The sequence below is a fragment of the Solea solea genome (genome assembly GCF_958295425.1).
Source record: "Solea solea chromosome 17 unlocalized genomic scaffold, fSolSol10.1 SUPER_17_unloc_1, whole genome shotgun sequence".
NCBI lineage: Eukaryota > Metazoa > Chordata > Actinopteri > Pleuronectiformes > Soleidae > Solea > Solea solea.
Window position 1 is genome coordinate 153,309 of NW_026704018.1, and position 25,956 is coordinate 179,264.

At 43.1% G+C, this 25,956-nt stretch overlaps 1 protein-coding gene and 1 long non-coding RNA gene across 2 annotated transcripts in view; both read right to left on the bottom strand.

Annotated features, from left to right (window-relative positions):
- Nucleotides 1-9,754, bottom strand: part of LOC131449257 (NACHT, LRR and PYD domains-containing protein 12-like) — a 107,069-nt gene extending 97,315 nt beyond the window's left edge. Inside the window, exons 1-6 of the mRNA XM_058622101.1 lie at nucleotides 9,561-9,754; nucleotides 5,116-5,208; nucleotides 4,921-5,034; nucleotides 1,241-1,354; nucleotides 689-817; nucleotides 193-271 (exon numbers count right to left, since the gene is read on the bottom strand). Coding sequence (XP_058478084.1) covers nucleotides 193-271; nucleotides 689-817; nucleotides 1,241-1,354; nucleotides 4,921-5,034; nucleotides 5,116-5,192 — 513 coding nt within the window. The 5' untranslated portion in view covers nucleotides 5,193-5,208; nucleotides 9,561-9,754. The remainder of the gene's footprint in view (nucleotides 1-192; nucleotides 272-688; nucleotides 818-1,240; nucleotides 1,355-4,920; nucleotides 5,035-5,115; nucleotides 5,209-9,560) is intronic.
- A 3,464-nt stretch (nucleotides 9,755-13,218) lies between these two features.
- LOC131449265 (uncharacterized) lies at nucleotides 13,219-14,534 on the bottom strand. The gene is made up of 3 exons (XR_009234266.1): nucleotides 14,357-14,534; nucleotides 14,192-14,274; nucleotides 13,219-13,468 (listed from the first exon to the last, which is right to left on the bottom strand). It is a non-coding gene; the product is annotated as an uncharacterized LOC131449265 (long non-coding RNA).
- Between the last annotated feature and the right edge of the window lie 11,422 nt (nucleotides 14,535-25,956).

A 25,956-nucleotide genomic window follows, 5' to 3' on the forward strand; every position in this document is an offset into this window, starting at 1 on the left:
GCAAATTCTCACGGCAGCTCGAGAGTTTGCGCTGCGATGCGCAAACTTCCACGCCAAGTACATTTTTATACATGCCGTCTGTGCGTGAAAGCAAGCGTACGCCGTCTTTTTGTGCGTACGCACGGTTTATACATGAGGCCCCAGGACTCTGCTTCAGTATTAACAGTAGTACATGTTTGTACATTTACACACCTTAAATATGGAGTCCAGGTCTGCTCCATGCTGCTGGACAGACTGACCACTGAGAACCTCTGTCCTCTGCTGATCAACTCTGAGGAGAAAAGATTCAGTGTCATTTACTAAACAATCATTTGTTTCTACGAGGTTTTCAATGTGCTGCACCTACGATTCTTCTTCAGCCAAGTTCACATGACATGAGTTTGACAGGTTGAAGACAAAAGTCCCTGAAGGACAGTCTCTAGTGTTTGTTATGTGTGAAGTCTCAAAGACACAATCAGAGAGGCTTGTCCATGAGTCCCTGACCAATCACGGACTCTGACTAGATTTACTGCTGGAAACGTATTCAGAGACGAGGACAGGCTGAAGACGTTTAGTGGAGACAGAAAAACAACATTGGTCCACCAAAGAGAAGAAGAGTGTTTTTCTGGATTCAACATGTTTTGGACAAGACAGGCTCCCCCTGGTGGAGGATCATGTAAGTGTGTGTTACTATGTGTGAAATTCTTACATCAGTTCATCATGTTTTTGTCCATCCTTGAAGTTAATATAACGATCTATAGATTGGTCACTCTTCATGGACACACAGCTGGGTCCAGGTCCAGGTCCGGCAGAGTCTGGTCCCTGTTGATGGATCCTCCTACAAACACAGGACATGACATGTAAATACAACATCTGCTCTGATTGATCTCATTAATGATCTACAGTATCAGGAGACACAAGGAAAACAGGTTTGTGTCAGAAATGGTTGAGTGTGACCCAGATGGTGTCAAACACTACACTGATTAACACATTTAAGACTTCCACATCTTCAGTCAGATCACTTTACCCAAACCCAAGCACGTGAGCCAGGACTGTTCCACATTTATTCAACATTTCTTATTTTTTCATGGGTCCAGATCTGAGATTAAATGGGGACGGGTCTGTTTGGGACTTGGGTCCAGAATGTCTTAGGTCTGCATGGGTCTGGGTCTGAATTCTCAAATATTAGGTGTCTCTGGTGCTACATGGTGGATCATTTGAGTTGTTGACCTGTGAACACCTCCACCCTCCATCATCTGACCTCTGTTCTTGTTTGAAGCTCACAGGTTGATCCATGGACCAGTCACTCTTCATGGACACACAGCTGCGTCCAGGTCCAGGTCTGGCAGAGTCTGGTCCCTGTTGATGGATCCTCCTACAAACACAGGACATGACATGTAAATACAACATCTGCTGTGATTGATCTCATTAAGGTTGGACAATAACATGAAGGAAGATAACAAGGAAATCATAGCAGAAAGATTTAATGAATTCTTTGTCAATGTGGGGCCGAATCTGGTGAAGAACATTCCTGACTCACTCCTTCACTGGGACCACTTTGATAAGGACAGAGACAGAAACCCCAGCACAATGTTTCTCACCCCAGAGACGGACTGAGAGATTAGACACCTGGTCAACAAATGCGTAGCAATAACATCCACGGATGTTGATGACCTCGACATGAAGCTAATTAAGAAAGTAATAGTTGAAATCGTTTCACCTTTAACATATATCTGCAACCCGTCATTTCAAACAGGAACATTTCCCACCAAAATGAAAGTGGCGAAAGTAGTGCCATTGTTCAAGAAAGGGGACATACATGAATTTACTAATTACAGACCAGTCTCAATACTACCACAACTGTCAAAAATTCTGGAGAAACTATTTAACGATAGGCTAGACAACTTCATTAACACAATCTGCTATACGATAGTCAATATGGATTCAGAAGAAACCACTTGACGGCGCGAGCTTTAACTGAGTCTGTGGAAACCCTTACTGATGCTGTTGACCAGAAATGACATTCAATAGGAATATTCATAGACCTGAAAAAAGCATTTGACACCATCAATTATGATATTTTGATAGCTAAACTGGAGAGATATGGTATTAGAGGCATAGCACTGGAATGGGTCAAGAGTTATCTTCACAACAGATCTCAATATGTTAAGATGGGCGATAACACACATCGACTTGCTTGGACATAGTTTGTGGGGTCCCACAAGGGTCACTGCTGGGTCCAAAACTGTTTATACTATACATTAATGACATATGCAAGGTATCCAATATTCTGAAATTAATACTATTCGCAGATGACACTTATATTTTCTGGTCGGGGGATGACTTGAACCAATTAGTGGAAACAGTCAATAATGAAATGGCCAAGCTGCATGTGTGGTTTAATATAAATAAACTATCACTAAATTTAGAGAAAACTAAATATATGCTATATGGGAAAAAAGGCCGTAAGAAAACTATTAACATACAAGATAATGGAGTGGATATTGAAAGGGTTAGTGAGTACAAAGTACTGGGAGTGATTATTGATGACATGTTAAGTTGGAAGCCACACACCAGACTAGGGCTGAACGATATGGACAAAATTTCATATCTCTATATTCATGCCAGATATCTCGATATTGATATGATACGATATGACTACGGGTTTGGTGAAAACCAAGCATTTTTCAGAAAAATAAAAACATCATAATACAAAAGACTGTGGAAACTTTCCACATGGAAAGTGCAGTTTTATTGATGAGAACTCACTGTGAGACTGTGTACACGGGTACCATGTCTTTTGCAATGTGGCATATTTAGCGTCTGTAACGCCTTTATGTCTGGTGGACGTCGACTCATACGGTGTAACGCTCGTGAACGCATCATCACTTTGCACTTCTTTTGGGATGACTGAGAAGTCCCCGGTGTTTCTCTCATTGTAATACACTCTTCGTGCACCACGCGATGGTGTTGTTTCAGGTGGTGAAACATGTTTGTTGTGCTACCTCGCTTCGTCGCAATTTTCGCCAAGCACGACCTGCACAACACCTCGCTCGGGTTGACATCATCCTTTTTAAATCCAAAATACCTCCAAATAATGGAGGATGAATTATGTTTTGGCACAAAATCGCCACCGGCCGCATTATCTTCCGCGCTCATGTCACTTTACTTTCCCGCTGTGTATGTCGCGTGTGTGTGTGTGCGCGTCTCAGTCTCCGTCTCCCCCCCGCCCTCCTATGTTTGTCATTGGTTGGCTTCAGCTGTCGATCCACAGCAAGCATGAAATAAGGTTTGTGGTTGGCTGGCCGTAGTGGTGCATTCAAGTACAATCGTAAAAATGAAGTTTACTGTGACCGCCAGAGCTGTTCATGCAGGGCGAGCGCGGGGGAAAATCTATATTGTTTATATCGTTGCTTTTTCGATATGAATATCTTGAATGTTCATATCTCGATATCGATACGATAACACCAGACACTTAAAGGGTAAGCTGGCCAGGAGTGTGTCCATACTTTGGAGGGCACAAAAACTATTAAACCAGAAGGCACTATACTTGTTGTACTGCGCACTAGTCTCTCCACACCTGCAATACTGTGCAGAGGTCTGGGGACATACTTACAAAACCACTACCTATCCCCTGTTTATACTCCAAAAAAGAGCCTTGAGAATTCTACAATATGCCAGTTACAGAGAACATATAAATCAACTCTTTATCAAATCAAAAATACTCAAATTATATGACTTAATAAAATACCGCACAGTACAGAGGATTTATAGGGCTGCGAACAAAAACCTCTCTCACAATCTACAGATATTATTCCTGAACAGAGGGGAGGGACACAATCTAAGAGGGAACATGAGGTTCAGGCAGAGAAGGGTAAGAACTACATTAAAATCCTTTAGCGTATCGGTCACGGGGGTCAGACAGTGGAATAAACTGGACGAGGAGATGAAAAAATCAGCAAAACGGAGTGTATTTAAAAAGAAGTATGTGGAGATGACTATTAAACAATACAGAATGACCCAGGAAGAAAGTATGACAAAGGTCAGGGACAGAGATCTGTAGACACCGTGTGGGAACGGCAGTGGAAGCAAATGTAACCAAACAAAAACAAGAAGCGAATGTACCCAAACAACAGCTGACATTCTGAAAAACAAATGTCAACACATGAGAAGTACTTAGCTGACCCTGTGAATCGAGTCACAATGGAGAATCAATTGATCCAAGATGGAACTGCTAAGCTCGTCACTGAATGTGATCAACAAAGTGTTCACAACAACAAGTGCAGGTTCTGGTGAACCTAGTTGCCCAGATGAGACCTTCATGGCTGGCTACATTCGGGACGGACAGGAGTCTAATTGACTGTCTAGAGCTAGACTACTACATCTCTGAGTGCTACCTGATGCTGAAACATGTTTGTCAAAATGTCATAAGAAAAAGAATATTTATGTATTGTATGATGAAAATATGTATTCTGTGGATAATGGGGGCGGGGATAGATAAGCTTTTGCTTCTCCCGCTTTGCCTTTCGGTTATGTGTATTGTGTGATGAGTGATCTAACTGACATGACCGAAATATATAAATAAATTAATTAATGATCTACAGTATCAGGAGACACAAGGAAAACAGGTTTGTGTCAGAAATGGTTGAGTGTGACCCAGATGGTGTCAAACACTACACTGATTAACACATTTACGACTTCCACATCTTCAGTCAGATCACTTTACCCAAACCCAAGCACGTGAGCCAGGACTGTTCCACAATTATTCAACATTTCTTATTTTTTCATGGGTCCAGATCTGAGATTAAATGTGGACGGGTCTGTTTGGGACTTGGGTCCAGAATGTCTTGGGTCTGAATTCTCAAATATTAGGTGTCTCTGGTGCTACATGGTGGATCATTTGAGTTGACCTGTGAAGACCTCCACCCTCCATCATCTGACCTCTGTTCTTGTTTGAAGTTCAAAAGTTTATACATGGACCAGCCACTCTTCATGGACACACAGCTGGGTCCAGGTCCAGGTCTGGCAGAGTCTGGTCTCTGTTGATGGATCCTCCTACAAACACATGATGTGTAAATAAAACACTGAGCTGTGACATGGAGACGAGTCACATGATCCATGAGATCCTCATCTCACCTCTGACCCTCATGTTCCTTACACAGAGTGGTTTTAGAGGGCGGAGCTTCCTCTTCACTGTCCTTGATCTGATTCATAGCAGAGCGCCACCTGCTGGGAGAATAAAACTCGCTCATTACAAGTTCTGCTAACATGGGTGGACCACATTGACCTAATGTGGGCCGGTCAGCAAGAATTTTTTTTTTTAACCACAGAATTGGCCGACATGCCCCTCATTGGCTGACTGAACAATCGGCACAGCCCATTGGTTTATGCTAATAATGGACTGTCAGTCACTCAGTTACTGGTTCATTTCAAAGCGCCGTTAAAAAGATTTGACTCGTTCGTGAACGTCACAGCTCGACTCACAACTCACTCAAGACGCTGTTTGCATCACACTTTACAGCCCTTCACTGCAGGTGAGTCCACTGGTTTAACAGAAGAGCCCGCCCTCTGGTGGTCAGGTAAGAAGCTGCCCAATAGATAGATACATATGTATGTTAAACATCTGGACTTTGAAGAGATGTCGTTAATTGTGACGATTGAGAATAAACGTTTAATTTAACTCAGTCCAGCAGAACTTCTCTTTCACCAAAAGCACAAATGTCCTCTAAACCAGTGATTTACAAACATTTAAGTCACTGAACAACAGAATCAGTGACGTGAGATTCATGAGCTTCACAGTAAAAACATCACGTCGACAAAAAGTTACAACTTTTTCATTTTCACTGCATTTCTTTTTCAATCCGTGTTTCTGCTGCACGTCACATGTACTTTTATGTGTCATCGTCTATGTGTTTTTTTATATTGTTTCTATGTGAAATAAACTAAACAGCTGATGGAGACAGAATGAGTCGGAGGAGGCGGAGTTAAGTCATAAGAACATGATGGATCTGTAACAGGGAAGTGATTGTTTTGCAGTTAGCAGCACTAGCCAAGTTAGCTGAGAGAGGATCCACTTTTCAGACAAAGGTCAAAGTAAAAGAAAACGAGTTCATATCTATCGGAAATTCCACTTTTCACTGTAGCTGTCACTTTTACTCCATGATTGATTCTTTAGCTGTGACAAAGGAACACGACTCTCTCTACAAAAACAAACACAGTGAACTTGTAGAAAAGTCTTTTGTTACAACCAGGTGACGTTTGAGCTCCAAACAACATCTGGTCGTTAACAAGAGTTTGTGTTTATAGATGTTACATTTAAATATGTTTGATGTCAAACCACTGCCGGCCCTGAGTAATTTGGTGCCCTAGGCAAGATTTTAGCTGGCGCCCCCTTGCATCGCAGCAGTAAATTTCACAATCAACTTTCATACAATCACACAGAAACTGCATGTGTGTATTCAAGATTTTATTTCTTTGAGTAAAAAATATCACACCAAATAAAAACTAAAGAAAGAAACAAGTGATAAAATTAAAAAGGACAGGAGCACCTGATGCTGTGTCACTGGGCTGTGCAGAGGTAGACGGGACAGCAGCACCTGATGCTGTGTCACTGGGGTGGTACTGAAATATTTTAAAAGTGCATCTGAAGAGAGAAGAGAAGTATATGTGACGACTGCATGTTACATTTTAATAAAAAAACAGATACTTGGTGTGCTATACATGAGACTAATATAGACTAATGTAACATATGGGACGCTAGGACCCAGGTCACCAGGTGGGGAACCTAGCAACAGCAGCCTCACAGTACATGAGACTAGGATCTCGCGGGACTTTGCAAGTCCACGTTTGTTCTCGTAGCTCACCCTCGTCCATGCTCCTATTGCCGGCGTCGCAGGTCTGAGAAGAAAAGAGTGTGTCGGTTGGTGCCATGAGGGTTAAACTGCATTGTACCTCATACCTGTAGGCCTTACCTCGTAGCAGTTTAAGATATTAATCATCAGCACTTTATGACAAGCAGCATTAGCTGTCCCAGTCAATCTACTGTATTACCTGGATGCGCTACAGCTTAGCTCAAAGCAGGCTGAACTGGCGACACACGTCGGCAGGGCAGCCACTGTTCTCTCCTCCCAGAAATCCTTATAATTAGTGTCTCCATTTTTGTTTTGTTGCGCTTACCTTGATAGTTGTGACCATCCACCTTTCCATGGTGTCGTAGAATTTAATGTTTGCTCTGGAAGTGTGCAGTGCCTTCGAACCTTTAAGTATACAGTGTTTTGAGCTGTTTAAGTGTGCAGTGCCTTTGAACCTTTAAGTGTGCAGTGTCTTTGAAGTGTGCAGTGCCTTCGAACCTTTAAAGGTGACATAGACCGGAAGCTCCAATTAACGCTGCGTTTTTGTGTGTATCTGCGTCATTACCTCGTTTATGAAACCCTAAAGTTTCAAAACAAACAGTTCAGCCACTGCTGAGAAAATAGTGTTGTATTGTTTTCCTGGGCTCTGCGAAGCGGATCGACACTTCCTTAATTTGATGTCGTCATCAGAAATCCTCACCACCGTAGCGCCTCCCGGTGCGGGCACTAGTCCGGGCACATCCGGTTGCGTACATTCAACCGCAGAAGAAGAAGAAGAACTAGTCTCGTTGTAGCTGCTGAGATGCAGAGCATCCACCGTGCCAGAGGGGGAGCTGTGTATCTGAGCGCTGGCCTATCTATTACGTCACTTCCAGGTACCTGGCCAATCACAGGACAGTAGGAAAGCTCTCGTTGGCTGGCCAATCACAGCAACTGTTTGGTCTGAAACAGCGCGGCTGACGAGAGCGTCAGCGAGGAGATATTTTGATCGGCTCGTTTGCAGCGATTAGGAGGTTTTTAATCATGAAAACAAGTTAATATATGTAAGTAGACCTCCATAACTAACATATATGTGTGATACAAGCATTCTATGTCGCCTTTAAATACATAACAGTATTCACCTGGTTATGTGTGTGTCCAACTCTAGGTATCAGCCTTATCAAATACAAAAGTATTGATTTTATTGTTGAGGGGATATTGTTAAAATAAACTTTATTTTTGTACAACTTCAAGAGCCTCTGCTTGTCCTTGCCCTAATAGGTATTAACCTGAGTGGGGAGTGGTTGCTGTAAATTAGTCACACTGCGTGTAGTCCAGGGTCTCTCCCCTTTAAAGAGAGTGGCGTTGTCATACACAAGTAATCCTAGTGCCGGTCACACTAATAATGAAAATGTGATGAGATTCATTCAACTTTATTGTCATTGCAATGCAATTCAGTCTAACCAGAGTTAAAAAAACAGTAAAGTGCAGTGAAATGAATATATATGTATATATAGCCTATGAATGATATGGGAAAGCTAAGGTATAAAATATTAACAGTAATACACTTTAACCGCACTTTAACACTGATGTAAACTTTAACAAACATAAACTGTGACACATAAAACCAAAGGCTTACAACCACCCTATTACAAAGGGGATGGACAACTAAAAGCATTTTAACTGACATACAAGCAGGAAAGACACCTGTAAAATAACATCTGAACAGGCCTAACGTTAAGTTTCCAAACGTCCCTGATGAATTTAAGGTGGAGTAACATTAACACACGTCGACTCAGCTATTTATTGATTATTAAACAATGTTGCTATCGTCCGAAGTAAGCTAGCACGCTAACACTCTGCTCCAACAACGGTAACTACGATGCATTAAACTATTCATTTCATGCACTTCATCACATTGACATTACTGTACCTCTATCTTTTTCACGTTTCTCTTCCTCTTCTTTCCTTCTTTTCCTTCCTTGGGCGCCGGATGGCTTCAGTCTTTTGGACATAATTCCGATACAGTGTCATTAATCTTTTTCTTCGTCTCTGGGTCACGGTCTGTTCAGATTCAGGCAGCTGGCTTCTTGACCCCGCCCCCCTCACAGAGGGCAGGTACAGAGCAAAGGCTTGTTGCACCCAGAAAAAAGGCTTCTGCATTATTTAATAATCTTTGCTATGACTTTATGTCGCTGTAGGCTTATATAATATTTCGAAATAATAGTAATAATGGCACTGGTTAAAAAAAAAAAAAAAAGTAATATTTATAATTAAAAAAAATGTTTTTATTTTTATTTATTTATTTTTTCCTCCGTTTTCGGCGCCCCCTGCGGATGACGGCGCCCCTAGCATTTGCCTATACTGCCTATGCCCAGGGCCGGCTCTGACTCAGTGAATTAAGACCATACAGAAGTTCAGCTCGTGGGTTCTGAGCATCCACGTGATTCCAGTGTGTAATATCACATGTCAACCAGCAGATGTCAGCATTTATACTGTGTCAGCAGAGCTGCTTCTAAAGGGTTGGGCCTTCTTCACGTTCAGAGGAACCAGGACATGTTCACATCCCATAATAAGACAAGTTTGCAGTATTACACCAGACATTTAAGCCTCTCTAAGTCACTACAGGGTCAATTCATTCTGTGTAAAAACCTCAGTCGCTGAACAAGAGTCAGTGACGTGAGATAAATGAGCTTCACAGTAAAAACATCACGTCCACTCAGAGTCACGTGTGATGTTTAGTTTCGTTACCTTGTGAAAGCAGGAAATGATCGTCATGAAGCTGCTGAACGGCTGTGAAGTGATTCTGCTGCTGAACAGGAAACAAACCACAGACCAAAGTTTTCTCAAGTCTCATCTGAAGGAAATGTGATGAATGTGATCAAATCCAGGACAGTCTGGCTGCAGACCTGCACTGTCAGGACCCTTCGTTGCAGTCCTGCACTGTGAGATCTCCTGCGCTGTCAGGACCGGAAGTTGATTCGAAGCCTTTCAAAATAAAAGCGAGCATACCGGAAGCACGTATTCAAAATGAAAGCGAAAGCATGTATTTTCCCATGTGAAGTTGAGTAAAAGTCAAGTGACAACAACTTTGCAGTTGGCTAAACAGCTAAACAGTCTTTATTCACTAGAACATTATGTTGTACTATATATATTGCCCTGTAAAGTTATATTAATTTGAAAGAATTGGGTTTTGGACTTTTGGGTAGTTTTTAGCGTTGTTATCGTGTCGATAGTGCTCACTTAAATGTGCCATTTTCCTACTCAAAGACCAAGAAAACTGAGTTATATCATATAGTTTTTATATAATTATGCTTTACTTATTACGACATTATTTGTCTCTTACAGATGCATATTTCAATCTTAAGTACCGGCACTACGCCCAAAGTTGAACGCTGCACGTCATGCTGCAAGCACTTTCACTGCCCCCTGTGCCTAAAAATGAAACCAACAAAATTGTCCAAGCTGCAGAGCCACTTAGAGGCACATAGGAAAGGTGGCATTTTATTTAAAGGTAAGCATAATGTATTTGTCTGTGTGTTTGTACTCATAAGTATGAGCCAACGCTACTAACGTCTGACAGGTTGTGGTTTGGCTGGGAAAAGGGGAAAAGGAAAATGAGGGGAATGTAAGTTGCAGTGAAGAACACCTCACCTCACAGTTTTAGTCACTTTCAAAAATGAAAAGTTTAGAATCAGATTCTCTGCTCTGCAAGTCAAAATGTATGTGAGTTATGTGAGCCAAATCAATAGCAGAAAATGAAAAGTTAAGTGAAAAGTGAAAACTTTAGAACGTTGCTGATGTGTGTGTGTGTGTGTGTGCGCACTCGCACCCAGAAAGAGAGTATAAACAGTATTTATAGTGTGTACTTACTTACTTGTCATTGGTCCCTAACTAAGACGTTTTTTTTGCATGGTTTCATGGATCCAAATGAGGAGGACAAAGAATTGATTCTGGAGCCTTTTAAGTTTTTGTTTTACCACATCGAAGATATGTGGCTCTTCTGTGAAGAGATGATGGACAAAAGAGGGTACTTGGTGTACTGTGAATACAAAGAGCAGGAATTTTAAGAAAAAAACAAAGAAAATCGACCATTTTATTGGTATGTTTTCTTTGTGTGAGCTATAACACTAAAAACACTAATCATTAAAATCATCAAAAAATAAAAAATAAAATAAAAAGACATTTGAAAGTTTGTTTTGTGTCTACTGTTTTCTCTTGTAACAGAGGTTATTGGTTATCTGGGTCATGTAACTAGGTATTCAGTAATTCACTTTAAATACACAAAGCTAAGTTCATTTAAAATCATCAACCCTCACACCCTCCATTGGCAAATCCATGTGGTCCGACAGCACAAGGTAAGAACATAGCACAAACAATATTAAGCAATTCTTAAATGAATTATGAGGTGTTACAATTGCAAACACACATAAGATATGCCTATATAAAAAAAATGAGTAAATAAATATGTAAATGTCTCCAACAGTGCAGGGGGCTCCATTTTCAATGATAAATAATGGTATAGAAGCAAAGAACAGTCAGCAATAGGTTGGAGTGTAGATGCATTATGCCATCACACATTAAGGTACCTGCTGCTGAAACATGTTTTGTCAAACTGAAAAAAAAACCAGTATGATGAATTGATGTATTGTATGATGAAAATATGTATTCTGTGGGTAATGGGGGCGGGACTAGATAAGCTTTTGCTTCTCCTGCTTTCCCTTTCGGTTATGTGTATTGTGTGAACTACACTAAGATGATGTGTGATGATGATTGATCTGAATGACATGACCGAAATAAACATATAAATAAATAAAGGTGTATTTACAGAGATTTATTATTTCAAAATGAATTTGGAGTGCAGATTAACTAACAGCTGTCCTTTTTACAAATAAAATTAAATTAAATTTAAATACTGGCATAAAACAATGCATGTTTTGAGTAGGCTAATAGTGTTTTAAGGGGATCATAATAGCTGTACATCTAGTTTGCACTGATTATCTGTAGAATAACCCTAGAAATGGTCATAACGTTTTGTATTTTCTTTTTTTTCATATATAATATTTTGTTTGTTTTTTATCTTGACATTTTCCTGCGTTTTTTCACCTTATCCAGTTGAACTGGGAACGAAGAATACGTGCTTCCGGTATGCTCGCTTTTATTTTGAAAGGCTACGAATCAACTTCCGGTCCTGACAGTGCAGGAGACTTCACAGTGCAGGTCTGCAAAGAAGGGTCCTGACGGTGCAGGTCTGCAGCCAGACCCCTCTCAATAACTGCTCTGATCTGAACTTTACTCTAATTGACTCGACTCAGTTTAGTATCAGCCATGTTGTTTTCCATTAAAAAATGGCGCTGCCCGAGCAGCTGCTGCTTACAACGGCTCTCCCTTCTTTCTTACTTTTTCTCATTTTTTCTCATTTTTTCTGGCGTGTTTCACGCTTTTTCCTTAAAATGGTCGAATCCTGCTGTCACCACGCGCACAATGAGACCACTTTTATTACTTTTGCATTTTGTTTAATGCTCTTCTCGGCACTTTTGGGAACTCCGTCGGCAGACACGCTCAGTGGATCCATTGTTTACAGCAGGGATCAGCTGTTGGTGTTGCGCAACACCGCTCTCTCTCTCAACGCGGAATGGATGATTCCAACGGTTTTAAAGAGGAAGAGACAGGGCTGCAGAGCAGGTCGGAGGAAACAGGAGAGGAAACGTAGGTTCCGTCCTTTTATTCCATCCATCATCATGGGAAACGTCCACTCCCTCGTGAACAAAGCGGACGAGCTCGCGGCGCTGACCCGGCACCAGAGGGACTTCAGGGAGAGCAGCCTGCTGTGCTTCACGGAGACCTGGCTGAGGGAGATGACACTGGACTCTGTCGTTTCCCTGGAGGGGTTTAAGATGGTACGTGCGGACCGGAATGTGGCTGGGAAGAGGAGAGGAGTGGCGGTGTTTATTAACGAGAGATGGTGCGACCCCGCGCACGTCTCCATCAAAGAACAAGTTTGCACAAAGGACATTGAGTTTGTTGCGGTGGGCATCCGCCCGTATTACATCCCGAGGGAGTTCTCGCATGTGATTGTGTACACAGTCTACATCCCTCCCTCAGCCGATGCAGCCGCAGCGTGTGAGAGACTGCACAGCTCAGTGTCGGCACTGCAAACGGAACACCCAAACTCTCTCCTGCTCATAAATGGTGATTTCAACCATGCCTCGCTTTCCCCCTTTTCCCCACGTTCACACAGTACGTGAAGTGCCACACCCGGGAGAACAAGATGCTGGACCTCTTATATGTGTGGCAGGACCAAGGGGAGAAGACCAGCGACAACGCCACCTGGGGGAATTTCGCCCCCAGGAATTATATATATATAAATATATCGAAAAGGACAACACAGGTTCGTTGACACACAGGACAGAGAACGGGTTCTATGTTACAAAATATATTTTATTTAACATATAACGTTACCTAACAATAAAACAATGCTTCCAAAGGCACAACCAATAATCAATATAAAAACAGGACTGGGGCTTACCACAGCGGCAGAAAATCAAAAAGGGCAAATCCAACACAACACCACCCGTGCCACAACACACCAAACACGGACTCGTGAAAAGATACCACCACCAGGGAGTTGGGCTGCCGCACGTGTCGACCCACAGCACCTGTTAAACAAAAAGAAAAAGGAACTAAATTACTCGAAAATAATATTGAGAAAGTACATACACAAACAAACAAACAAACAAACAAACAACCCAACAAACAAACAGCCAAAGCCCAAATATATAAACATTTAAATCACAACACAACAAATATAAAACATCTCAAATTACATACAGAATAATCTAATAACGGAAAATTATAACTACTAAACAAAATAAACAAAACCAACTAATAAGGATCAACTCAACTCAACAAAGAAATCCACAAAAAGAAAGAAACAAAACACATACTATAATCAAGGAAAATAAACACTAGAAAACAATACTCTATTATATGGCGGTGCCTACTGGAGCTATATTAAAAAACAGTAAGCCCGGCCAACGACAATGGACGGAGTCGAGGACGGCCGAGTAATTACTCCTACGGAGTGATCAGGAGCGGCGTCACGGCTGTACAACGCCGCGTCCTCCGCAGATGGCTTCACCTCCACTCGAAGCGACACAGTCTTAATTAAAACAGTCTAACCAAAAACAGCAGTTCTGTTCCGGATGTGGCGGCCGATGACCGGCAAAACCCTGGACACAGAGGTGGCGAACAGAGGTGCAGCCTCTAAGGCGGCGGGAGACACGATCGCCAAGCCCACCGCTTTTCTGTACAGCAGAACAAGTCTCAGGTAACGTTATGGTGTAAACAAACCAACAGCTGATTGATAACGAGCGGCTTACCTCACAGAGAGTACCGACTGTCACCTAGGCAACCCCCGACGCGGAGCGCTCCGCTCTCCCAGCCTGCAGCCGCACCAGTTGCGCTACAAGAGGGCGAAACAATACTCGCTAAGTGTGCCAGGCTGTGCGGACATCTACAGGCAAGGGAAGTGCACAGGCACCTACCTGATAGTAGCGGAGACAGGACACAGAGGCGCGCCGTACACACCACGCCAAACAATTCACCGCACCAACACGAACCGGAAGTCACTCGCCGGAAGCATAAGGGGCGCATGATCTCATCCTAGCTGTATTTGTACGCCACTCGGCCTGTCAATCACTGCCAGTGAGGCGGAGGAACCTATTCGGCTACATATGCAAATATAAAGGGTGCGTACACCTCCGCCCCCCTCCCTCCACTCGGTCGCTCTGATCACAACCTGATACGTCTGCGACCTGAATACACACCCGTGGTGAGGAGGCAGCCCACACAGAAAAAAACTGTAATGATGTGGAATGAAGAAGCCAAAGAGAGGTTGAGAGACTGCTTCGAGACAACAATGTGGGAGACTTTCTCTGATGGTGATAACATCGACGGCTTCAATGACTGTTTCACAGATTACATCAAATTCTGTGAGGAGAACGTGGCACCAACCCGCAGGGTGCGGTGCTTTGCCAACACCAAGCCATGGGTGACCCCTCAACTTCAAGTCCTGCTGAACAAGAAGAAGAGGGTGTTTGCTTCAGGCAGCAGAGAGGAGCTGAAAGAAGTCCAGCGGGAGCTCAAGCAGGCGATCAGGAAGGCTAAGGAAACTGGAGGAGCAGATGGGGCAGAGCAGGACAAGGGATGTGTGGAGAGGTGTGGATGACGCCGTCATCTACCTGCAGCACCGGGCGCTGACTCACCTGGAGGTCGCCGGACGCGCTGTGAGAGTCATGTTCTTTGACTTCTCCAGCGCTTTCAACACCATCTGACCGGCGCTGCTGCGGAGGAAGATGGAGGACGTAGGAGTGGGGACGCAGCTGGCTGCATGGACCACCGACTACCTCATCAACAGGCCACAGTATGTGAGGCTGCAGGACTGCAGGTCTGAGGTGGCCATCTGCAGTATCGGGGCGCCTCAGGGGACGGTTCTCTCACCCTTCCTCTTCTCCCTCTACACCTCAGACTACACCTACAACTCCAGCAGCTGTCACCTCCAGAAGTTCTCCGATGACTCAGCCATTGTTGGCTGCGTGTCTGAGGGGGACGAGCTGGAGTACAGGTCGGTCATCAAGGACTTCGTGGACTGGTGTGAGAGCAACTTCTTGTGCTTGAACACCGGAAAGACGAGGGAGATGGTGATCGACTTCCGGAAAAAGACCCCACCACACCCACCGGTGAGCATCCAGGGCTCGGACATTGAGCTGGTGGATAACTTTAAGTACCTGGGTGTTCACCTCAATAATAAACTGAACTGGACCACTCACATCGACGCCCTGTACAAAAAGGGTCAAAGTCGCCTCCACCTCCTGAGGAGACTGAGGTCGTTCGGAGTGTGCAGACCTCTACTCGGGACTTTTTACGACTCTGTGGTGGCCTCTGCCATCCACTATGCTGTGGTTTGCTGGGGAGCGGGCAGCACGGACCGGGACAGAAAGAAACTGAACAGGCTGGTCAGGAGGGCCGGCTCTGTCCTGGGCCGCTCGCTGGAATCGGTGGAGGAGGTGGGACAGAGGAGGACGTTATACAGACTGTCCTCCATCATGGAGAACACACTCCACCCACTGCACCTGACTGTGGAGGGGCTTGGCAGCTCCTTCAGCGGCAGGCTCCGGCACCCTCAGTGTAGGACGGAGCGCTACCGAAAGTCCTTCATCCCCACTGCTGTTCGGATATTTAACTCCTCGTCGTAAATGTCCACTCACTTACCCCTGATACTTACTCTATATTAGAGTGTAATTTTATCTTTTTAACTTTTTATTTTTGTAATTTTCTTACTATTGTATTGTATTTTTATTTATTTATTTTTTTTTTAAATTTTATTTATTTTATTTTTTTTTATTTATTTTTTTTATTCTATTTTTATTCTATTCTCATTTCTTAACTGAGCTGTTGTGAATGTGTCTTTCCCCCCTGGGGGAGGAATAAAGTCATTCAATCTTCAATGACTTCATAGCGCCTCCTCAAAGTGGGCGGAGTCATCACAGCAAGCCTGCGTGATACTATGGTGACGTAGTGTTCTATGGGAGACTAGTAAAGGATTGTCTCCTTAATGAACCTGTTTAGTTCTACTCCATGTTATGTGGAGAACATTTGTGTTTGTGGTTAAAGGAGGTTTTTGCTCCATCACAGATTATTGCTCCATTTTAAGGCACAATAAAAATCAACGGTCAACTACTGTCTCTGCTGTTGGGCTGTTAAATGAGATGTATTCTTGACATCTGTGACGGAGCGACTCGTAACTAATGAGCACACACACTCGCTAGTAGAGCGCAAAGACGCACACACACACACACGCCGCCACACACACGCTGATAGAGCGCACAGACAGACGCATACAAACAGAGCCGGATTAAATAAATGGACTATACTAGGCAGACTGTATTTCTTGGGGCCCCCTCCATCGATGTTATTTATGAATTGAAATCTGAAACTTACCAAAGTTACTAATAAAAGTGAATTCACATTTTACATAGCGTAGTCTTTGGTTACGAGTTGGTTCTTTGTGTGCCAAAATAAGTCATGTGTCGTATATTAAACAGTCTATCAGACTAGTTTTTGATTTTTATTACCGTATTTATACGTTACTACAAGGCTCTATTAAATCCAATGTCATTGTTAAGGCAGTAGTACCAGTAAATCACCAATTGTCAGCATTGCTATGTAAACAGAGCAAATAAGATAAATGTTGTAAGCTATTGCATTTTGCAGAAAATCTTAATTAAATGTGTTGATTAAATTGAATAGTTTTAAAAGTAGTCAAATATACAAAGACCAATAAAGTTTGCAGTAAGAGAAACTGTGCTGTCGTGGACGAAAACTCAAAAAAGTATTGGAGATTACAGTTGGGCAGAAACCTTTAATCTCCATATTTCAACTTTTCAACAGTTTTTTCCATGAATTGATGCCGACTTCATCATGTCACACATAAGTTTGACATGAAATTTCCTCCGCCGGTGGTGCGCCGCAACCGACTCTAGATCGGCTTGGAAGGGCTCGGGGCGAAGGTGGTTTACAGCAAACCCCCGCCCGGACCTCACCACGGACATGTGCACTCACTGCGGCTTCTCCAGCCCGCCTGCCCCCAGCGCGACTGTCGATCGGAGCAGACTGTCCTCAGAACGCCATGACAGCGTCGCTTCTTCAGGACGAGGAGCGTAAATCGTCTTGAAACGCAGACCATGTCATTTTTAGGTTTTGATTGTCCCTCTGTCTGGGCTCCCTGCCAATCGGGCCCTAGGCACTTGCCTAGTTTGCCTTTGCGTAAATCCGGCTCTGCACAACTGCTTTGCCAGTTTCCAGCAACATTTGTAGACCGTCAAGGGTGTACAATTATATATATATATATATATACACACACTCACACATCCTATATCCTCCCAATCAACCTTGTAGTCTTAAGAAACTGCAGTAATATTTTGTAGCACTCACTCTGGTTCTTGCTCAATACCTCCACCAACTCCCATTCCTCATCAATGTCTCTCAGCTTTCTAATCATCACTTCTCTCTCCCTTTGATATTTCTTAGTGTAGTGACTTGTTCTTCAAATAAAACAACAAAACGAACCTAAGCTACTTGAGGGGGCTGCTGTACTGGTACTCGTAGTAGTTGACGCGTCGTCTTCCGGGTCCAATAAATTAATTACACACATTAGCGTCGTATGCAATCACCAACATTTATTAATCCAAACGGACGGAGGTAGCGGCGGTCAAAAAACTTTGTGCTTCCCCAGTCAACAGCACACCTGCCGAGTAATTACCTGTTGCTCTACTTAACACCTTCCTGCACAGTGCAGAGCGCCACCTACTGTGGCCTTCAAGTAGGTATGGCTCTAACACACCGGCCCCTAATTGTAAATGGCAACAGACATTACAATTCCCTTCAAATTAAATTACAGAGCCATAACACCAGTAATACACACAAATTGTACCAAACAATGCCCAATATTTGTACACATAACCTGGTTTCACTCAGAGGTCACCATAAATGTCAACATTAACAACTTGCAGCTTCCTGTAATAGGCATAGCTTAGTGACGGGTCTTTCCAAGCCATCCCACCCATAACGTCTGCGACAGAGCTCTTGCAGCATAACCTTTGCTGGCAGTGTCACTGGTGCAAGAAACCCCAAGGGATCATAAACTGAACAGATTATAGACAACAATCCTCTTCTGCTCTGTGCTTGCTCTTTCACCATCATTTTGAATTTGAACGTGTCCGACTCCACACACCACTGTAATCCAAGGGCTCTCTCGACTGGAAGCTCATCTCTATCCAGATCCAGTTCTTTCCAGTCTTTAGCTCTATGCTCCTCTTCAATGGTTTGCAGCACTGTCCGGCTGTTACTGATCCACTTTGTCAAAGTAAAGCCTCCCTTTAGGCAGAGGTCCCTAAGAGCTTTAACCATCACAACGGCCTCCTCCTCTGAGGGCAAGCTCTTCAAACAGTCGTCAACATAAAAATTTTGCCTGACTGTTTTTACAACCTCTGATGGGAAGTGAGCATGATTGTCTTGTGCTGTCCTCCTGAGTGCAAAACTGGCACAACTTGGAGATGAGACTGCGCCAAACAAATGAACTGTCATCTGATATTCCACAATCTCTTGGCTCACTTTACCATCAGGCCACCATAGGAAGCGAAGAAAGTCCTTGTCCTCTTCAGCCACTTTAACCTGGTAGAACATAGACTGAATGTCTCCCATGAACGCTACTGGCTCCTGTCTGAATCTGGCAAGGACACCTAGCAGTGAACTGGTCAGGTTTGGGCCTTGAAAGCTGGCTGTTGAGTGAGGCACCTTTAAACTCAGCTGAACAGTCAAACACAACACGCAAGGTACCCTTTCTGGGATGACGCACACCATGATGGGGAATATACCAAACCTTTCCATTTTCTCCATCCAGTTGATGTTGAGGCACTTTCTCTGCATAGCCTTTCCTTATAACATCAGTGAAGGAACTGGTGTATTCCTTATGAAACAGTTAATCTTTTCTGAACTTAACCTTCAATCATAGCAGCCTTTGCTTGACCATGCTAAGATTATTGGGAAGAGTGAGCTGCTCTTTCCTAAAGGGCAAGTTCATACTGTAATGACCATCCTGAAGCTGTGCTGACTCATCCATAATCCTTAAGAATCTGATGTCTTCCCTTGACATCGCCTTTTCCTCTGTACTTCTTTCATTGAAGTCATGATTGTACTGGTTGTTCAACATCACCTCCAGCTTACACACAGAAATCCTATTGACAGCTGCCACTGAGAACCCTGTTTTAAGTTTGCTGTTCTCTCCGTCTTGAAGGGGACCATTAACTACCCAACCAAGTACAGTTCTTACTGCATACGGGCCATTCCCTTGGCTGTTGACAACTTCCCAGGGTTCCAATACCTTTGGGACGTTGGTACCAATCAACATGTCAACATTGGCGTGTATGCAGGGGATCTGAACTTCAGAGAGGTATGACCACTGTGACAGCTCTTCCTGTGAGATAATGTCTTTGGGGGTCGCAGGCATTTTTCTTTGAGTGAGAACTTCTGGAAGACTGTAAAAGTCGTTACTGTCAAGACCAGCCACTTCCAAACCATTCAAAACATAAGTGGAAACAACCTTTTCTTGTCCCATGGTGCGTAAAAGGAAACTGGTTCTTCTACCGTCGATGTTCAACTTTCGCATAAGATGCTCTGAACAGAATGTGGCTGTACTGCCGGGATCCAGGAACGCATAGGTTTGTATTATTTGGTCTCCACTAATGGATTTAACCTGGATTGGCAGAATGGACAAAATGCAACCCTCCTTTCCGGCCCCTGTATGACCACAAGTTTCTGAAGAGGGTGGTTTGACAGGTCCTGTTTCTTTAGAGTGTTCACTTTCTGTTATGGTTCTCAGCCTTTCAGAAATATGAAGCACCGTAGGATGATTCTGACCACACTCTTTGCAAGTTAGACGCCTGTCGCAATCCTTGCTCATGTGTCCACTACATAGGCAGCCAAAACACATCCTTTTTTCCTTCAGAAAGATAATTTTGTCCCGATGCTTCTTTTTCAGCTTTGGACACTCCTCCAACGTGTGAGACTGGGCGCAACAGACACATGCATTTTTACACCTTTCCATTGAGTCCTGCCTCTGTGGGATTGAACATGAACCTTTGGTTGTGTCAACAGTAACTGTAGTGGCAAAGCTATCACCTCTGACTCTGCTGAAGTTGGACTGAGACCTGAACTTGTTAACACTCTTGGATGCAGGTAAACCACTTGTCGTGTCCTGAATGTCCCCAAAGAGTGGATCCAAGATGATCTTAACTTGACGTTCGATGAATGAAACAAGATCTTTAAAGCAAGCTCTGCGATTGTACCTCTCCAAGATGTCATGTGCTTTTGTCCTCCATTTTTCTCTGAATTTAAATGGCAATTTTGTCATGATTGCTCTCATGTTGGTTGGCACGTCTAGTTCTTGCATATAGTGAAGCTCCTCCATCACGTTGCAACAACCACGCAAAAACAGAGAAAAGGCTTGTAGCGATTTCACATCCTCTGATTTCACTGTAGGCCAAGCCAGAGCCTTCCTTATATAAGCTGCAGCAATCCTGTATTCATTTCCAAAGTGTTCATGTAGAAGCTCTTTAGCCAATTGATAACCTCTGCCAGGAATCATGTGCTGACAGCTCCTCACCAATTCTCTGGGTTGACCTTTTGTAAACTGCTCCAAAAAATACAGACAATCAGTTTCTTTAGCTTTTGATTCCACTCCATGCTCAAAAGCTCTGATGAAGTTTCTGTACTGGAGAGGATCACCGTCGAATACTGGAATGTCTCGAGATGGTAAGGACAGTAAGCATTGTTGTTGAACAAGAGCTCCTGTTATTTCATTCTGCTTATGCATTATGGTGCATAGATCATGTGGATGCGTTTGCTCAACTGATGCAGGCTGCTCCTTATTTATTGGTAAATAAAGAGTTTGATGCTGTGCGTCTCCATATTGTGTTGTTCCATATGTTCCTGTTGTTTTCCTGTGTGTCTCCTGTCCTGATCCAAAGATGCACTGCTGCCCTTTTTCCACAGTGTGTGTGTTCCATGCTCTTGAATCCTTATGACATACTGGGAAATTGGTTTGTGGCATTGCACTCCATGTCCAGGTTTCATACGACTTTGCTGCGGGGTTGAGCCCTTTGGAAGTTGTTTTTTGTTCCATTTCCCTTTGTAGATATGAATTCATTCCATTTGATGATGCGTGGGATTTGCTTGAACATTCTGAAGCAGTTTGTAAAACTGCTAGTTTTGCTGTGGATGCTGCAATGTCAGCATCAAGCTCCAGTTGCTCTCTTTTCCTTCTCAGCTCTGCTTCTTGCTTCTCCAGAGCATGTTTTTCCTTTAAAACCGCAGCTCGAGCAAGAAGTGCAGCCTTTTCTGCCTCTGCTTTAATGCGGGCAGATGCTGTTGTTTGACCACTTTTGCTGCTTTTACCACTACATGTGCTTATTCGCTGAGAATGTTTACTGGCAACATTTGATATACTGTCATCAGGATGAACATCATCAACCACATCAACAGCATTTTCAATGTTTCTCAACCATTGTTTAACATCATCAATGAAACCATTTTCAATAAACATTTTTGCAGCAAACCATGTATTTTGTTTCCCACTTTCTTTAGTGGGCATTAAAGGCACCAAAGAATGATGAGCATTTTTTGCTTCTTCACACAAACCAATAATTTTTTCCAGTGCACCTTTTACCTCTGCAACACTGTTTTTTTGCATATACTCTTCAGTTACCTTTCTCATATTTTTTACCTTGCTTAATCGATCTTTTCTTACATTTTGAAACTTTTCCAACTTTTCAACAAAAGCCTTATGTGTTAGTTTAACAACTCTTTTACCTATACCCAACTGTGCTTCATTTGAATTTCCCACTTCAATAGAAGGAGCGACAGCAGCCGATTCTGCGACCGGCTCATCAGATTTATCGTTCATAATGTCCTCCTTTTGTTATAATGTGAAAATCCAAGCGATGAGAAAAGTTCAGTCTTAAGACGCGATCATCATTGTTTTTAGCAACCAATGCATTGGGATTACGCTCGCAAAATAGTGTGCATTTATTTATTTTATTATGGCCATGAAACCGGTAGCGCTACTCCTCATACCTTGATGCCTGCGGTGGGCGCCGTAAGATGGTCCGGCGGCAGCACTACCTCGTCAGATGAATCAGCTGATGATCGGTGTCACTCCGGGAAACACGGCAGCTGTTGACGTCTTCCATGCGGCTCGGCTGGTTCGGAAACCCGGCGTTGACTCCAGCGTTGGCTCTGCCTCCGTGCGGTGTCCTTTCCGCGACTAACTACGACTTCTAACCGAAGCGCAGTTTTTTGACTTAGTGTAGTGACTTGTTCTTAAAATAAAACAACAAAACGAACCTAAGCCACTTGAGGGGGCTGCTGTACTGGTACTCGTAGTAGTTGACGCATCGTCTTCCGGGTCCAATGAATTAATTACACACATCAGCGTCGTATGCAATCACCAACTTTTATTAATCCAAATGGACGGAGGCGGTGGCGGCGGTCAAAAAACTTTGTGCTTCCCCAGTCAGCAGCACACCTGCCGAGTAATTACCTGTTGCTCTATTTAACACCTTCCTGCACAGTGCAGAGCGCCACCTACTGTGGCCTTCAAGTAGGTATGGCTCTAACACTGACATTGTGTAATAACATGATGAATGGACAGTGATCACATCTGTCTGTATTGTGTTTATTCATAAGAAATAATGTGTTGTTTAATCCCGTATGGCCAAATCTGATCCTCCATATTATATTTTCCTCTTTCCTGCTTCTTTCTGTGCGCCTAGCCACTCCCACTTTTCTTTGGATACTGTAAAACCATCTTCCTTTCCTCTCCTCCTCCCATTGTTTTTGCCATCTCTCCTTGAGTTGTTGTTTAATGGTGCTGTTTATTTCTGTTTTGCTTAATTTTTTTGCTAGATCTATATTATTATGTGCTGTTGCTACTTTTGCCACCGTGTCTGCTATTTGGTTCCCTTTAACCCCTGTAATGTGTGCTGGTATCCATAAAGTCCCATCATCTGAATTCTATATAATGTTTGTTGTATTTCTATAATGAGGTCTTGTCTGCTTTCAGAATGGCTGGATTGTAAACTTATGAGTGATGAACTTGAGTCTGAACAGATGATTGTTTTCAGTGGTTGTATTTCTGCTAATAGAATAGCAGTGAGTTCTCCTGTGTGCACGGATACATTATCACTTCATCGTTTCTGTTGTTTAATGTTTGAAATTCTGCTATGAAGTCTCCTATTCCGGTTTTTTGATGCATGTGTGTATACTTGTATGATGTATCCATGATAACTGTCTATATAATCTTGTATTACCTGTGGGTTCTGGCTCTGCATATCTTTGTTTTCCTTCTCTAACCATGTGAGATCTATGGTGGCATCTGGAAGAATCCATGGTGCTATTGTCGACAGTGGTACTGTTGGGCTAACGCTGTATTGGTCTACTGTAAGCTCTGCTGCCATCTGATTGATTGTCCATCCAAAGCTTTTTTTGTTTCCTTTCTCCTTTTCCCAACATGGTTTTAATGATGATTCTGATTATGACGCTGTAGTCTGGTCCAGTAGTTCAATGAGTTCTGTATCCTTCTTAATTCTAGTGGCATTTCCCCCATTTCTACTTGGAGTGCTGATGTCGGGGTTGTTTTAAAAGCTCCTGTGCATAACCTTAGTGCCTGATACTGTAGTCTATCCAGTTTTTTGCTGCAGATCCATACACCACACAGCTATAATCTAGCACTGATCTTAGTAACCCATTATATATAGCCCTTAAAGCATATCTATCTGCTCCCCATTCCCTACCAACTAAACATCTCATTATATTCAATATTTTCTTACATTTGTCCATTCATTTTTGAATATGTAACTTTCTCATCAAACCATATCCCTAATAGTTTAAAGAATTTCACTCTCTCCAACTCGTGATTGTATAGTTTCAGTTTTACTCTATCTTCTATTCTTTTCTTTGTAAATATCATCGTCTTTGTTTTATTCACTGAGAATTTGAATCCCCATTTATATGCCCATTCTTCTATTTTCGTAATATCCCCTTGCACTTTTTTTTACAATGAAATCTATGTTTCTTCCCCTCGTCCAAATTGCCCCATCATCTGCAAATAAAGAACATCCAGAATCCTTTTCTATTTCCTTCTAAATGTCATTTATCATGATGGAGAACAATAGCGGACTTATTATGCTTCCCTGAGGTGTTCCGTTTTCTACCACATACTTCCTTGAAAGTTTTTCCCCTACTCTAACCTGTATTGTTCTTCCTCTCAAAAAATCCTTAATCCACTGATACATTCTTCCCTTGACAGTTGAATTAAAAGTCCCTCTCCCCACATCATATCATATCATAAAAACAGCCACTACACTCTCTTCGTTTATGTGTGCTTTTCTAATGTCATGTTCTAAGCAGATGACTGGGTCCATAGTACATCTTCCTTTCCTAAAGCTGCTCTGGTATTTAGTTATGTTACATGTTACATGTCATTTAGCAGACGCTTTTATCCAAAGCGACTTACAATAAGTGCATTTAAACATTTGGGTACAAATAAGAGCTAGAAGTAAGTAAGAGCTTCAAGTAAACCAAACTATGAAGTGCTAGTCATAAGTGCGATTTATACTTTTTTATTTTATTTTTTTTTTTGGTCGTCGTCATCGTCTTAGTCGAGGTAGAGTCGGAAGAAATGTGTTTTTAGTCGGCGGCGGAAGATGTGGAGGCTTTCCGCTGTCCGGATGTCGATGGGGAGCTCGTTCCACCATTTGGGAGCGAGGACAGTGAACAGTCTCGAGTTCTGCGAATGCCTCTGCGATGCTCTCAGTGAGGGGGCAGCGAGCCGGTTTGCCGATGCAGAGCGAAGTGGGCAGGCTGGGGTGTAGGTTTTGATCATGTCCTGGATGTAGGGTGGACCGGATCCGTTTTTAGCATGGAACGCAAGCACTAGAGTCTTGAAGCGGATGGGAGCAGCTACAGGAAGCCAGTGAAGGGAGCGGAGGAGAGGTGTAGTGTGGGAGAATTTTGGTAAGTTGAAGACCAATCGAGCTGCTGCATTCTGGATGAGTTGCAGAGGTCGTATGGCACACGCAGGGAGACCAGCCAGGAGGGAGTTGCAGTAATCCAAGCGAGAGATGACAAGAGCCTGGACCAGAACCTGTGCCGCCTTCTGGGTTAGAAGAGGCCGTATCCTTCTGATGTTGTGCAACATGTATCTGCAAGATCCAGCTGTTGCAGCAATGTTGGCAGTGAGGGAGAGATGATCATCAAGTGTCACACCCAGGTTCCTTGCGGTATGAGAAGGAGTTACCACAGAGTTGTCGAGGGTGATGGTTAGGTCTGTGGTGGGATAGCCCTTTCCTGGGAGAAAAAGAAACTCAGTCTTGTTGAGATTGAGTTTCAGGTGATGGTCAGACATCCACTGAGAGATGTCGGTCAGACAAGCGGAGATCCGTTCTGCTACATTTGTGTCAGAGCGTGAGGTCGGAGGTGGAGCAGTTTCTGGTGAAGATGAGGTCAAGGTGGTTGCCAGCTTTGTGAG